General features: G+C 36.8%; 1 protein-coding gene across 1 annotated transcript in view; it reads left to right on the top strand.

Annotated features, from left to right (window-relative positions):
* The first annotated feature begins 311 nt into the window (after window positions 1-311).
* The window catches only part of DCP1A (decapping mRNA 1A), a 49,061-nt gene continuing 34,695 nt past the window's right edge, over window positions 312-14,677 (top strand). The window contains exons 1-3 of the mRNA XM_074957789.1: window positions 312-471; window positions 1,982-2,022; window positions 4,772-4,899. Of these exons, the coding sequence (XP_074813890.1) occupies window positions 337-471; window positions 1,982-2,022; window positions 4,772-4,899 (304 nt within the window). The 5' untranslated portion in view covers window positions 312-336. The remainder of the gene's footprint in view (window positions 472-1,981; window positions 2,023-4,771; window positions 4,900-14,677) is intronic.

Genomic DNA, 14,677 nt, shown 5'->3' on the forward strand with positions numbered 1-14,677 from the left:
GCTCGGAGCAGATCCTTACTAGGGAGGCCTGAGCCCGCCGGGGTCCCTGGGGGCTCTGTACTCGGAGCAGTGCCTTGCCGAGGAGCTGGGGTTCCCGGGCACAAGTCCCCGTTAGGAGCTCTGCGGGGGTACGGGGAAGGGCGCTGCCTCCCTAACAGCTTCCCGGGTGGCCGGCGGGCCGCAGCCCTGCGCCCAGCAAGCGGAACCAAAGCGCAGCGGCTGCAGGGCGGAACGGGCGGCGCCGAGGCCGCAGTACCCGGGCGAGAACAGGGAAGGCTGCACACGTGACTCCGCGCTGCTCGCTCTCTCCGCCTCCGCTTCCTCCCGGGATCCAAGATGGAGTCGCTGAGTAAAGCGGGACAGGAGATGAGCCTGGCGGCCTTAAAGCGGCACGATCCCTACATCACCAGCATCGCCGACGTGACCGGCCAGGTCGCGCTCTACAGCTTCAGCCCCAAAGCCAACGAGTGGGTAAGTGGGGAGCTGGAGCCTGCCTTCCGCCCGCCCCCTACGAGAGCTACAGATCCCTCCCCCAGCCGTGTGGCGAGACACCAACCCCCCCCACCCCGCGTTCCCCCCGGGGGAGAGTTGGGCACAGGCCCTGCCCCTATTTCCGGGGAGCGGACACCGACACACACACTCGTTCCCTATCATCAGCGCGCGGATGTAGCCACTGACCCTCCCTGCCCCTTTCCCGGGAGAAACCGAAACACCCCCCACCAGTGCGGAGTGGCAGCCCCAGACCCGCCCTTCCTCTCCCCACACCGGGACTGGCGGCCACAGGGGTCAGGGCCGTTCAGATTATGGGACTGTGATTTGCGGGGTAGGGGCTGTGACTCTGAGAAGTTTGGGATCTTCACACCTTCCCTCCCCCCAGCAGCTCGGACTCTTCTTAGGCTGTGGAGACTATTTAAATCAGAGGAAACACCAGACAGAGTGAAATGGAATGTCTGATAGGAAAGAACAGATTTTCCTTGTGACATTGCTTGAATGTATGCTATTATAATTGTAGCACATATTGTAGTCTAGCCTGTCACCCTTTTTACTCTCACTCTTTTGTTTTTGTAGATTTTTTTTTTTTTTTTTAATTTGTGTGTGTGTGTGTGTGTGTGTGTGTACACCTTTTTAGTTGTCACTTTCCACTAGCTGGTAATGTTGAGGTTCACAAAGTCTGGGATTTGAGAAATGTTGAAAATGACTGTTTTGCTTAAATAAAATTTCTGTTTAATTTCAAGAATGTTTTTCAGTTTTGAAAATAAAGGCCATCAATATATACTACATTGCTAAAAAAGAAGGTAGCATGAGTGTAAAGAGATTTGGGATTACTTTTTAAAAAATCTTGTCAAAGACACATAGGCTTCCAGTTACATGGTTGTAACTGAGTAGCCTCTGAGATCTCAGTCCTGCAAAAACGTAAGCATGTGCGTAACTTTCCACATGAGTAGTCCAGTTGAACTCAGAGTTATCTGCAGGAGTCAGATGTTATTTTGCAGGTGGTAAACCATAAGGGTTTTTTTCTTTTTAGCTAAGTTTTAATGTATAGAACAAAGTGATGGTGCGTAGCTTAAAATTATAATACAAGATATGTCCAAAAAAGTCTCATTGTAACTTCTCATTACAAGATATAACTTTTTTTTAATTTGCAAAGTAAAACATGTATTAGTATGCATGAATATGGGGTTAATATAAAGAAAATACTTAATTTTAACTTTTCTAGTGAAGCTGGTTAGGAAGGGAAAGTAATCAAAAATTTATCATTTCTTTCAAAATTGAATAGTTGTTTTTATCAACAAGGTGACATGTATAACTACATATTTGCCTTAAAGGGTTAGCAATTCACTGAAAAGATAAGAGATTAAATCTGAGGCCTATGATGTCAAACCTCTTTGTGAGAAGATACTAAAAACTCTTTTGTTAGAATGCTGCATAACTGTGTGAATAAGCATATCACTAAAATAACTATAATTGCTATCTGTTGTAGGAGAAGACTGACATAGAAGGTACCTTATTTGTGTACAGAAGGTAAGTTACACACACATCCTTTAGTGTAGTATGTAACTATTTATTAAGTTTAGATTTTGTCATAGTAGGCTTTCCAGCTAATTCTGATATTTGACCAGAAATTCACCTCCAACTGCCTGTTTTAAAAAGCCTGTTCTAAAAAGAAATTTAGCACCTCGGCATATAACTCTTCAAAAAGCACATACACAACTTTTCAGTAACAATCTTGAAGAAAATAAATGAATAAAACAAAGAGAGAATCATAGAAATGTAAGTCGTAATTAGGTTGTTTTGTTAATAATTTTGGTAATAAGGCATCATTCCCTAATATATTCCTGAGTGATTTAAATGACCCAAGTGATGGTGTTTCCTCTACCTTCCATATTCCAGAAATTATGCATTATATAATTTTATATTCTTTTCCAAATCTCTCTTAAAATAGTTTCCAGTGAACGGGTCTGCCATTTTCCACTGGTTGTGATACAGATTATGTCACTTAAAAACTAACAGTCTCTATGTGTGCAGATTTGGGATTTTTGTTTTGTTCAACAGGTGACTTGGAGAGAAATGTCCCAATATTTCCTTAATGAGAAATAACATGTAAATATTTCATCTTAAACCAAAGGCAAATAACTAATTTAACAATGAATTACTGCTCCATTAGATGCAAGAAATGTGAATGGAGAATTAATTTATCCATCCTGAGACAGGCAACAATCCATTTAATATTACTAGTATTTATTTTGTCAGTGGCACTGTGAGGTTCTGAATGTCCATTGGGCTCCATTCCTGTAATCACTTAAGCAAGTGCTTAATTTCACTACATGAGTAGTCCTGTTGATTTCAATGGGACCTGCTTGCAGTAGTAAAATTAAGCATGTGCATAAATCTTGTAATCAAGTATGTTCAGCGCCTCTCAGGAGGCTCTCAGCACCTTTCATTATTGGGTCCTTAGTGAATGTGGCCGTGATGTTGATGAAATCTGTACAGCTAATCACATCTGAATATAATGTAGCAGATTTTTGTTTATGGTTGTGTATTTTTCCTCAGAGTATCCTCACAATATGACCAGAAAAAAGTCATCTTGCTGCTATGTTCACATAAGTGTTAAAAGGCATAGCTGAGCATAAAGGATATATTATAATCTAATAATTTAAGAGGAAACAAATATGAAATTGTTTTGTTTTGACCTTAAAGTGTTTGCTTGCCTTTTTCTAAAACTAGACTCTAAAGCAAGTCTTACACAGAATATTTAGAAATTTAAATGTTGTTATGCTTGTCAAAGCAATTTTTCTATATATTCATTTTCTTTTCGGAACTATTTTGAGGTCATGGGGGGGAACTCCCCCTTTGTGAGGCAAGTTGGGGTGCTTTTGCATCCTCTCTGAATATATTCCCTGCTCTTTTAATCATGCTCAACTCTCTTAATATTTTTGATTCTAATGAAATTGTGTCTATTTAAGGTAGAGGTAAATTTTGCCAAGAGAGTTTTTATGAGGAAATATAAACATTCTTTTCAAGCTGATAAAATCTCATAAGCCAGCAAAGGTCTTTCCAGAACACTTTAGGAAACTAGCATTTGCAATACCAGTTTAACCAATAAGACTATCTAGTCCAATATCCTGTCTGGTAGTGCCCAATTCCACTGAATCACCTTGTACAAGAAACATATGAGAGAAGCTTCTTCCTAATTCCAGGCAGAAAGGGTCTGATCCCAATGCCCAGTTAAATCAATGTGTTTCCATATACTTCAGTTATCTATGGACGAGGCCCTTAGTAACTGTCCTATGCCATGAAACCCACAAGGGGTCTAAACCCACAAGACCCTGATCTTATAATGACTCATTGCCCATTCTTACCTTTATACACTCTGAGCAATTGCATTGACTTCAAAGGTACTTTTTCGCAGTGCATAAGATTCAGTATTTGCATAAGTCTTTTCAGAATTGTAACTTTTCATAATGGATGTCATCTGTAGTTAAATCCTGTTCTGAATCCTTATTAAACCCGTTGGCCTCAATAATATCTTGAAGTGCCAAGTTCAACAAGTCAATTATAAACTATAACATTTTAAAAAGCAAAATTTAAACTGAAGTATTTCCTTCAATCAGTTTTAATTTTGCTGATTTTTTTAAAATTTCATTGAGTGTTCTCTTCTAATAATATGAGGAATATTTTTAAATCTGTTACTGCTTTGATTTTTCACTGTTTTGCTCACCGAAAGTGTTAGTTTTATCCATTCTTGCCATTACTTATTAAAACTAGAAAGTTTTTCCACGTAGATCACTTTAGATAGATCATGTAAAGTACTTCTATTAAAGTAACTTTTGTTTTTTACTCATCTTTGACTATTTGTTATGCTGTAGAAATTCATTTTGAACCTATAAAATGTTTTCTTATGTGCATAGGCTTGGTTTGATATTGCATGATATATTTGGTTTGGGGTATTTACATGTAAACATGATTATATAACTAGTTTAGTATAAACTAGATATGTTTATAAATGCAGAAACCAGTAAATATATCTGTCTATCTTGGTAAAGTTTCATGTGAAGGGAAGGAACAGAATATTAGTAATGCTTGGTTGAACTGCATAACAGTTTGTCATAAAAATATATTCTGAAGGTGGCTATTTAACTAAGCATATATGGCATTACAAATTATACTCTTAATCCAGGCTTTGTTTTGGCATTTGAAAGCATAGACGTGATAATATTTTTGTTAAGTAAAAACTTGATATACATTTAACAAATTATTCTCAATGAAACAGGTCAGCTTCTCCCTACTATGGTTTTACAATTGTGAATCGACTGAATATGCACAACCTAGTTGAGCCAGTAAATAAAGACTTGGAATTTCAACTGCATGAACCTTTTCTTCTTTACAGAAACGCTAGCTGTGAGTATAGATGTTTTAAAAATCTATTATATAGAAGTTCAAACTCTGTCTTCTGATGTAGGCCACTTTCAGGTTCTGTGATCTAATGGTCTGTTTTCAAGCACAATGTAATATGTCAGATGCTTAATGAAATGTCTGCGGCTATTTCCTTGTCTATGCTACTTGATTTAATACAGTTATGTGTAGCTGCACATTACCTTGAAGTTGCTGTTTATTTTAACCATTTTTATCAATGTAGGGGCGCTATACATAGGTCATAAGTCAACTTTCCCTTTTAGAAAAGGGATCAAGTATACAGGGTGGTATGTTGTATGCAAAATGGAATTAAAGTTTTCTGAAACTTTGTAGAACAATTCTGCTGCATCCGGTTACGTCTTATGTGTAACTTTAAACTTAAAAAAAAATTTTTTTTTGTGACTGTGGCTTATGATTTGATATGGTTTTAGTTTTTTCAGTGTCTTATTTTGCAAGTGGAAGGTGAGAATATAGTCAGCTGCTTCCTGGAAATGAGGCTGTTGTGGAGTGGAGGAGACTGCTCAACTCAGGGGAAGGAGCTTCTTTTCTTTACATTAGGATACAGTGGACTCATGTTTATGCATTCCCTCTCCACACACATGTACAGAAATATTTTGTACCCTTTAACCATGCAAGAAAAACATTGAGCCTGAGCCTGTGTAACAATATGCAGTATTATTAGGTGAAGTTTTATAATTCTGAATTCAGCCCTTTTCCTTTGAGCCACAGACAGCTGACCCCCTTTAACTATCTCTCTCCGAGTCCATCAGTGTTTGCTTAGCTCCATCCAAATCAATTCTTAAGTCTCAATACTAGGGCATAGAGAGCTACATCTTGGCTTTATATTACATATGATTCTAGTTTCTTCTCCTACTCCCCTTTGTTCTCTCTCCCCATTTCAATTTTTGAGTTTTGGACTTGCTTCCTCACTTTTTCCTCACATATGTAAATTTCTTAATGTTTAGCTTCTCCCCTCCTATAAGAGAGGCAAATGTAGCTGACACAATCTTGAGTATCAAATCTGGGCTTCTCTGTCTGTATTGTGTCTTTCCAATTAAAAACAGTCAGTGGCGGCGTTTTCTGGAACACAATCCTTCAGCTTGTATAAATTCAGTGCATGGGTAGTTAAGCCATAATTTTTGGTTAGGGGTCTGGGAAACAAAAGAGGGGTGTATTTCTCCTCCTCCTTGCCTCAGCATCAGTGTATTTCTGTTTCAGGTGTTATACCCATAGTGCATTCAATTAACAACAGAAAGCATTTAGAGCCAGCTCTTAATGCCCATTCTGTAAAGATTTCAGTAGAAATGGTGCCAAGAAAGCCTTTGTCAAGGTTAAGCCATATTGTGATCATGTTCAGAGGAAGAACTGCTAGTTTGGGAGAGAAAAATTACCTCTTATACTGTGTAAAAATTGCATTGTTAGCAGCCTATTGTACATAAGCAGTACAGTAGCTTTAGATTTTGCACAAAGAATCCATTATGATGGTTAATTAGGAGTTGTATGAATAAATTGTCCTGTTGAGATTTCTGAACTCCTAGAATTTCCCTGACATGCAAACTTCAAAGAAAACATAATTTATGGAGATGTCCAGTTTTAAAAGAATACTGTTTCATAGAGTAAACCAGATAACCCCTTTCTTAGAGAAATAAAATGAGTGGGCTGTATCTGAAGAGCACTTACCCTCTGGTTAGTAAGTTGTATTTTAGAGGGAGATAATTCATGAATGTTGCCTTAAATTCTTTTCCTCCTTTCAAGGTGCAACTATGCAGTAGCCCATTATCTTATCTTTATGATAGGCTTTTTCTCTTACTTAAGGTCAAACAAATCATGGGGAATAATACTGCTCTGAAAAGAGAGTCTGCCCTTTTTCTTACAGTTGGTTGCTTTGAGAAACTCCTGTGCAATTTCAATACATTTGGAAAAGAAAGCATTATTTCCAGTATAATACAGTTTTGTTAGCCCCTAATTACAAGTTGTGGGGCTACAGAATAGTATAGAACTTATAAATATATTTGTTTACTGCATTTAGGAGAGAAATTGAGGATTACAGGGTTTAGGGGAGTGGGTGGGGAAAATTCTGGTCTCTTTATATATGCAAATTTCTCCACCCCACTCCCATACTAATGGATTACTTTATGGAAAATCAGCCTTTTGTTCTGCCCTTCATATTAGTAACATTTAACAGTTCCAGAGAGAGGATATTTAAACATTTGTGCGTTTTTACCAAGTCAACCAAGCATGGTCACTAGAAATAATTTAGGTTTCAGAGTAGCAGCCGTGTTAGGCCATATTCGCAAAAAGAAAAGGAGTACTTGTGGCACCTTAGAGACTAACAAATTTATTTGAGTATAAGCTTTCGTGAGCTACAGCTCACATCATCGGATGCTTATGCTCAAATAAATTTGTTAGTCTCTAAGGTGCCACAAGTACTCCTTTTCTTTTTTAGAAATAATTTAGTATTTCTGCCTTTTCAGCGATTCACTTTTAAAATCCTGAACTGGCCTAATTACATACTCCCTTTGTTTTAGTTAGTTTTTTTCACTGAATTTGATGAGGTCCATACAATGAGCACTTTTAAGCTAAAGAAAGGTACATTTCAAAATAGGCAAGGAAGCAGGTTCATTTATGAAACCCACTGTGGTAGTCTAAGTTAATGATAACTTTGTGCTCAATGTGATGAGGAAAACTTGTACTGATTATTCTGCTTCCTGAGCTGGTGGGCTGGGAATGCCTTGCATTTCTCAAGAACTCGTAAAACCTCAGCCTATATCATGGCCACCAAAGCTGCTCCACATTTCTGATCCTGAAAGGAGTTAATCTGTTTCATTTATCATAAGAATTGTGGTCCTGCTGTGAACTAAGATTTGCGCTTCCCTAGGGACATACAGCAAGGGGTAAAAGATGGTGAAGGGAAATTATTTTGCCAGGTTAAATGTTGACTTTAAAAAGTGCCATATCAATAACACTTTTAAAACATATCAGAAACTGTGAAGGCAATGGCATTGCAAAGTTCTTCACCTTGCCCTGCCGTTATTCCTTGACCTGAAAGGATCATTGGGGAAAAGAGGTACCAGTTCAGTCCGTGACACCTCTGCTGAGACTAACAGCATGGGAAATCCTTGAGTGATACAAATATCTATCGACTATGAACTGGATTGGTCTCATGTCAGCCACAAAGTAGCGCTCAGATGATTATTTTAATGCTGGCTGCTTTTGACAGGTAACTTGCCTGGCTGGAGGGGAGAGTAGGAATGATTTGCTTGTCAGGCGTTTGTTTTGTTTTTGTTTTTTTGTTTTTTGTAGTCCACACATTTCATAAAGGCCCCATGGGTTATGACTTGCATGCGCATTTTTGCTATGGCAGAATTGCTATGACTAGTTTATCGTGCATTAGAGCTGATTTGTAGCTACTGCACAACAAAAACCTCAGATATATTGCAGTATTCATCTGATGGTACAAATGGCCTTTAATGTTTTTAGTATTGGACTAATAAAAATGTTTCCTATTAGGTCGTTTAGTTTTGCAGTTAGAATTGAATACTATTCTGTTAGAGCGGTCTGTTTCTTCAGAAGTATTTATTGAGTACTCTGCATGTGTCTGAAAAACATTTTTGTTTGGTACACGCATTTATTAATTTAACAGTTATATTCTCTTTCATGGGTTGTACTGTCACAAGGATGGACTAAGTGACCTAATATGTTTTTTTTCCTATAACTAACTTCTATTTTTCATTTCATTTTTTCCTCTCGTTGAATTTTAGTCTTTAATGAGATCATTTATCCATTGTATCTGTCTCTGAGCGGTGTGTTACATGTAAATTTTATTCTTTAAAGTTATTTGTTTTAGAAACTCTATTTCTCTTTGTATCTTCCAAACTCAAGAATATAAACGGAAAAAGTTTTTCCTATTTCAAATACGTTTGTTTCCTCAAAACATCAGTAGGATTAAGACAGATTATTTGCATCCTAGAACAGTACCAAAAACTCTTTAATCATTAGTGAGGCAGGTCATATCAGCTTCAAAAATTGTATATAATACTGCTTTGAAATTCTAATCCTTTATCCATTATGTATCTGATCTCTCTGCTGCAGAAATGACAATTTATGATGACTTAAGATCTTATTTGACATTATACCAATTAAGGTGATATTCTGGTAGAGTGGAGTTATTACTAGACTGGATAACAAGAAGAAATATTCAATCTCTGTGTTAGGTAGTAGGGAATTCAATGGAGAAAGCATCAGAATGATTCCAAGTGTGAGACTTCTTGGAGTTAGCTGATTTCTTTTAGTCTTTGACACATTTTGAATTTACTTTAAGATTTTTCCTAGGAAAAAAAATCTTTGTTTTCTCTGCCGGTGTGCACATCATACTGTCTCACAGTACAGTCTATGTATGTATGGGACTGAATACATATGGATCATAAAATATATAATATGTGGCAAAACTGTTTACATTTCCCCACTCCCAGTATTGTTTAATACAGAGTTGTTGCTTGGACTGTGGTCACTTGTCAATTTCCCTTAATCTTTTCAGACATAAGGTGACTCTTATAGTTCATGCTGTTTGAGAAGTTTACATTTTTTTTTCCCCTCAAGAAGCATTTGAATCACAGTGATAGCATCAAAAACAACCTTTTAAATGTATGTTTACTGTTGTCCCAGAATCTTGTTTAAATCATGCATTATGAACTTTTCGCAGAATTCCACACCCCATGATTTCTCGTCCCTTCATTTGTACTGGTGGAAGTACATATAGCAACAACATTATGCATTTGTAGTTTGAAATGTTCATTGTGTAGTTGAAATCAAATCTTAACTTCATTTAAAATATGTGCCAGATTATGATTGCTCTGCAGTAATATTCTCAACAAGTTTAGTCTGCTTTACAGTGAAAGAAAATGTCGAACATATTAAACAGTAATAAACTTACCTCTAAAAGTTTGCAAGAAGTATGCTTCTAATTCTGTTTCATTTATAATTTTCCCTTTGTATCTGAAGTCTCTTTCTTGATGTAGAGGTTTTTTAATCAAAGCTAGTTCACTAGATAGGTCAGGAGACTTAATTTCCATGGTGCTGAAAAGATAGATTCTAAACATAAACTTTTAATATTAAGAAGAGAAGAAATATGGTACTCTGGTGTTTCCTTGCCTTAGTTCTCTGCTTGCCCTTTCCCAGTTCAAGGGTAAGAGAGCTAATGCAACAGAGAAGGTAGATCCTTGAGGGGGGAGGGGAGCGCACTGATATTCAAAATGAAATCTGAACTACAAGCTGCTGTCTTCTTTGCTTGTCATTTAATGACTTTTTAAAGCTTTAAAAGTACGTTCTGTATCCAGAACACTAAAAACCAAATTAGTTGTTTCATTTCACAAGATTTACAAACAAAACGTAAAAAAATAAGTTGCATAATTGCTTTTAGTGCTATGTGTCTTAGCCTTAAGATACTGTCCCATTATCATTTTTATCAGCAATGTTGCCAGCATGACATGTCTCCATGATTGCTGAAGGAGAATGGCTCTATAGCAACTGCATTAGCTCAACCTTCTGGTCCAAGATAAGGAGGTAGCTTGTTGCTTCTTTTGTAGAGAGAAGAGGTAAAATACAAGTGTGGGTTTTTTTGTGGTTGTGGTTTGGTTTGGTTTGGTTTTTTGAGAGGGGAGATAGCGTTCAGGTTGAGGATACTAAGAAGAGTGAATAGTATGGTCTTGGAGACGGTGTTTTAACAGCAGTGACTTTCCTATTCTGGGTCACTGTTGCAAAGTAGTAATCTATGTTGTGGCTGAGTGAGGCAACTTGATTTGTCTCAGAGCAAATCCATTAGCATTTGGCTTTTACAAGTACATTGGGTAAAGGATTTAGCACACACTACTAGTAAATCTGGAATACTATTTAGACTAGAGAATGTCTTCTCTGATCAAGTTAATTCATTTAATTTTTCTCTGGGACAACAGGTTAAATAATTGGGTTGTGGTTTAGTTTTAATTGCTAGGAGTTGTTTGTTTCCTTGATTATCCTCAGTTTGTTCTAACCAACTGCCAAGAAGAAAGGTGCATGGTTTCCTTTACTGTCCCAGAGTGCTGTGTTTTGAGGTTCCACACTTCTTTTTTGCTTTCGTGTGACCTACAGAATGTTTTCCGGCAGCTGTTGTTAGGTCTTGTTTTATGTGACGTTGTTGTTCTGCAATTTTTCCTGATTTAAAAACAACGGAATATGATACATTTGTATTTCTCAAAGCCTTCATCCTGGACTATAGTAACTAGTATTGTGCTCCCTTGGCAGGATAAACTCTTGTCGCCATTCATAGAAATTTCTATGAATTTTTTCTTTTTAAACATATTTCGCTAAGTAGTAATGGTTCAGAAAGAATGTAACAAAATAGCCATGGAACACAAAATACTGCATCGGAATTTTAGCCAGGCATTTTAATCTCACAGCAGAATTACATTAAAGATAACCAAATCTGAGTTGACAAACCAGGAATAAATTATGATGTGGCCCAGGAATGACACTAATTATGTTAAAGACAGCGTGAATATGCAAAATACAAATCTAACTGAAGATACTGGTGGCTGGTGTGAAACAATGACAGCATTTCTGTCTTACCACTAAAGATGTTGCTTCGCTTTCAGTAAATTTAAAATAAAAATAAAGGAAAAGCATTAGTAGAATGACATCAGTGAAAAAACTGGAGCAACACAATAGTGGATTAGACCATAATTTACTATTTTATGTTCAATACCATTTAAACTAATTCAGCAATTGTCCATTCTGAGTGAAAATGAAATCAAGTATTTTCTTGTTGCAAGAGGAAGAAAAGCGACTGTACACTTGATGCATCAACAGATGACACTGATACCGTTGAAATAGTGAAACTAGGTAATCTCTCTCTCACAGCGTTTTTAAAGAGATACATAGTCTTTACAATAAATCCCACTAATCACAAGCAAATAATGTTGTGTTCAATTAGCCTAGATGTAATCAGTGCTGTAATAGAAAGGATCTTTTACTGTTTTCCTTGCATACAAGGGCACATTTAGCAGGATTTTAATATAACCAGCTGAAAGGACATCAATTTAAAAGGAATTAGTAAACACTTAATAATTTTGCTGCATCTTGTAAAAGGATTGTTAAGCAATGTCTTAAATGTGCAACAATAAAATGCAGTAGTTTGCATATCAAACATGAACATATAATTAGAAACATCTTCAAAAATCAAATTTTAATATTAATTATTTGTGCATAAAACATCTGATTTTTGTTGTGCTGTTAAAAAGAGGGAGGAAAAGTGAGTACCATAATCTTTGAAAGTGTCTGAAATCCACACCAAATACAGGTATCTTGTTAGTAAACCTTGTAAATAGTTTGGTAATCTGTTTTCCATCATAAATGACACTGACAGCCTTTCATGGTAACTCCCTATGACTCTTTGCCAGCAGCACAGAATGAAACATTATGATATGTTGGTAGACAGAGCAGATTTGGGATGCATTTCTGGTCTTGTGCTGGTCTGTTTCTGGCAGAATTGAGTGTGACTGTTATCGTTTTCCCCCATTAAGCTATCGTTATAGGTTTCTTATCTTTATTTCTTCAGCAAACATGCTTTTGAAGAATTTTTTTTTTCCCTGTTGGCAGTTCTGTTAATGGAGTGGGGAAGGAGAAGATGCTCTTTTTATAATGCTCAATTATGCTACAGAATGTGTTCCTGCTAAGGGAGAAATGGTTTAAAATGAAACCAAGCTTTCATAATGTTAAGTTGGCAGCTCAAATAGTTGTTTGGGTTTTTTAATTCTTTCTCGATCATAAGGTTTTTTTCATATTATTTCCATAAAACATTTTTAATTTTTGCATGTATGAAGACTCTTTATTGGCTCAGTTTCTGGCAATAGTATATTTCTTCAATTCAGTCATCTTGATTTTTATGATTGAAGAAGGTTGTTGCCTGTCATCCATGCTGCAGATCCTAAATGTTGGGCCTCTTGCATGCTTTTTAATAAATTCCAAAGATTAGACCTAGAAAATTATATTTCAATTTGCCTTAAACTCTGTGTGTGTGTGTGTGTGTGTGTGTGTGTGTGTGTGTGTAAGAATGCGAGTGCAGTAGGTCAATCTACCTTGGTTGCGTGACACAAACTAGGAAGCTTTTAGTTCACGGCAGCAGCATCCACACTGGGGAGTTACAGCACAGCACTTTGGTGTGCACTGCTATTCACATTCCCATAGTCTGAACTGCAGGGCAGTGTAGACAAGTCCTTACAGAAGCTTAGTAAGTTACAGTTGGTAAATCAAGTTTTCTGGATCCCCATTGAGCCCTTATATGAAATTATTTTGGCCTATCTTAATATGAACTTCAGTTTTAAGAATTTTTTTCTTTGAATTTGAAGGATAGTTTAACCAAATAGTGGCTCAGACGTTGTAAAAATCTTAACAAGAACTGCAGTAGAAAGGTAGTGGATTTTTTTTTAATGTTATTTTTATAAAGCGACAAACTGAATTACTACCTTTGATAGGTGGAATCTTTTGCTCACATGTGTGAGGTCAAGTGCCTCTTTATGATGTGGAAATGTTAGACGCTAGTATCCTTTCTTTGACATACAGTAAATAAATGGAAACATTTTTGTTGCTTTCAGTATGGCACTGCTTCTAATTAAGGCTAGAGATAAATGTTATTGACAAACCCAATAAAAGAATCTGCCAACTCAGGAATCTCTTCTCTACCTGTTTGCATTCCATTTGTTGGCTATGAGTATCTGGTAAACAAACGCATTAAGCAGAACTAGAAAATCCAAATACAATTCTTCTAATAAACCAAATCTCCACTAGGCGTGTTCCATTTGCAAACTACAATATCTAAAAACTCGGCAAGGATGTCCTTCAGAGAAATAGCTTATTTCAATAGAACACAGAAATATTTCTAATCTTGAAAGATTTTAATGGGTTACTGAAATGACTCTGTCCAGAATCATGAAAAAGATCTTGATCTGTTTTGAAGAATCCCTCAGTGTTTGTGTTACTGAACTTTACAATGGCCCTATGAACTGATATTTTTCTGTTTAACCGTAATTCAGTTGCAGTGCACTTTAGCTAAACATTACTGTAGTTCACACACTTGGCAGATGCTATGATCCATCTCTTGGAAAGCCCATCTTTCCAAAGGCATGGGTTTCTTTCTGACTTCCATTGAGGGTGGAATGAAATATTATTTTTGAAAATTACTCCATTTCACTTGGTGTATCTTTCAACTCAGTGTGATTTTTAGAACCTGATTCAGCCAAGTTTTAGTTGAACTAATCTCATGATGAAAATTAAGCATATACTTAGTACCTTGCTGAATCAGAGCCTTCATGACCTCAGCTGATCTATGCTTACTAAATGTTAGGAGTAGAGTCTACCATGTACCTAGCGTTAAGTAGATCTGTAAACATAAGACTGGTATGATTGCAATTTCAGGGCTGCCTCCCTTGCACGCAGATTTCCAGTGGAGAGAGTTTTAGGTGAGTGAAGGTGCCAAAAAAAACCCTAAGGCTTAATTACCACACTGGAATTGAAGTCTCATTAAGGCAGTTTTATGTATGACTTAAACCATTACTGACCTCTAAGCAACAAACTGAAATAGTTCATGGTTTTATCTACAAATATTAACTGGAGTAGAACTACATAAGTTCTAGATGCTCTTGATGCTTTCATGGTCATTAAGCTGTAACATTTGGAAGGTGTATAGTACTTGCAAAACTAAAGTCATTTTGTCAATGAAAATTTATTTTAT

Source organism: Natator depressus, chromosome 7 (genome assembly GCF_965152275.1).
Source record: "Natator depressus isolate rNatDep1 chromosome 7, rNatDep2.hap1, whole genome shotgun sequence".
Classification (NCBI taxonomy): domain Eukaryota; kingdom Metazoa; phylum Chordata; order Testudines; family Cheloniidae; genus Natator; species Natator depressus.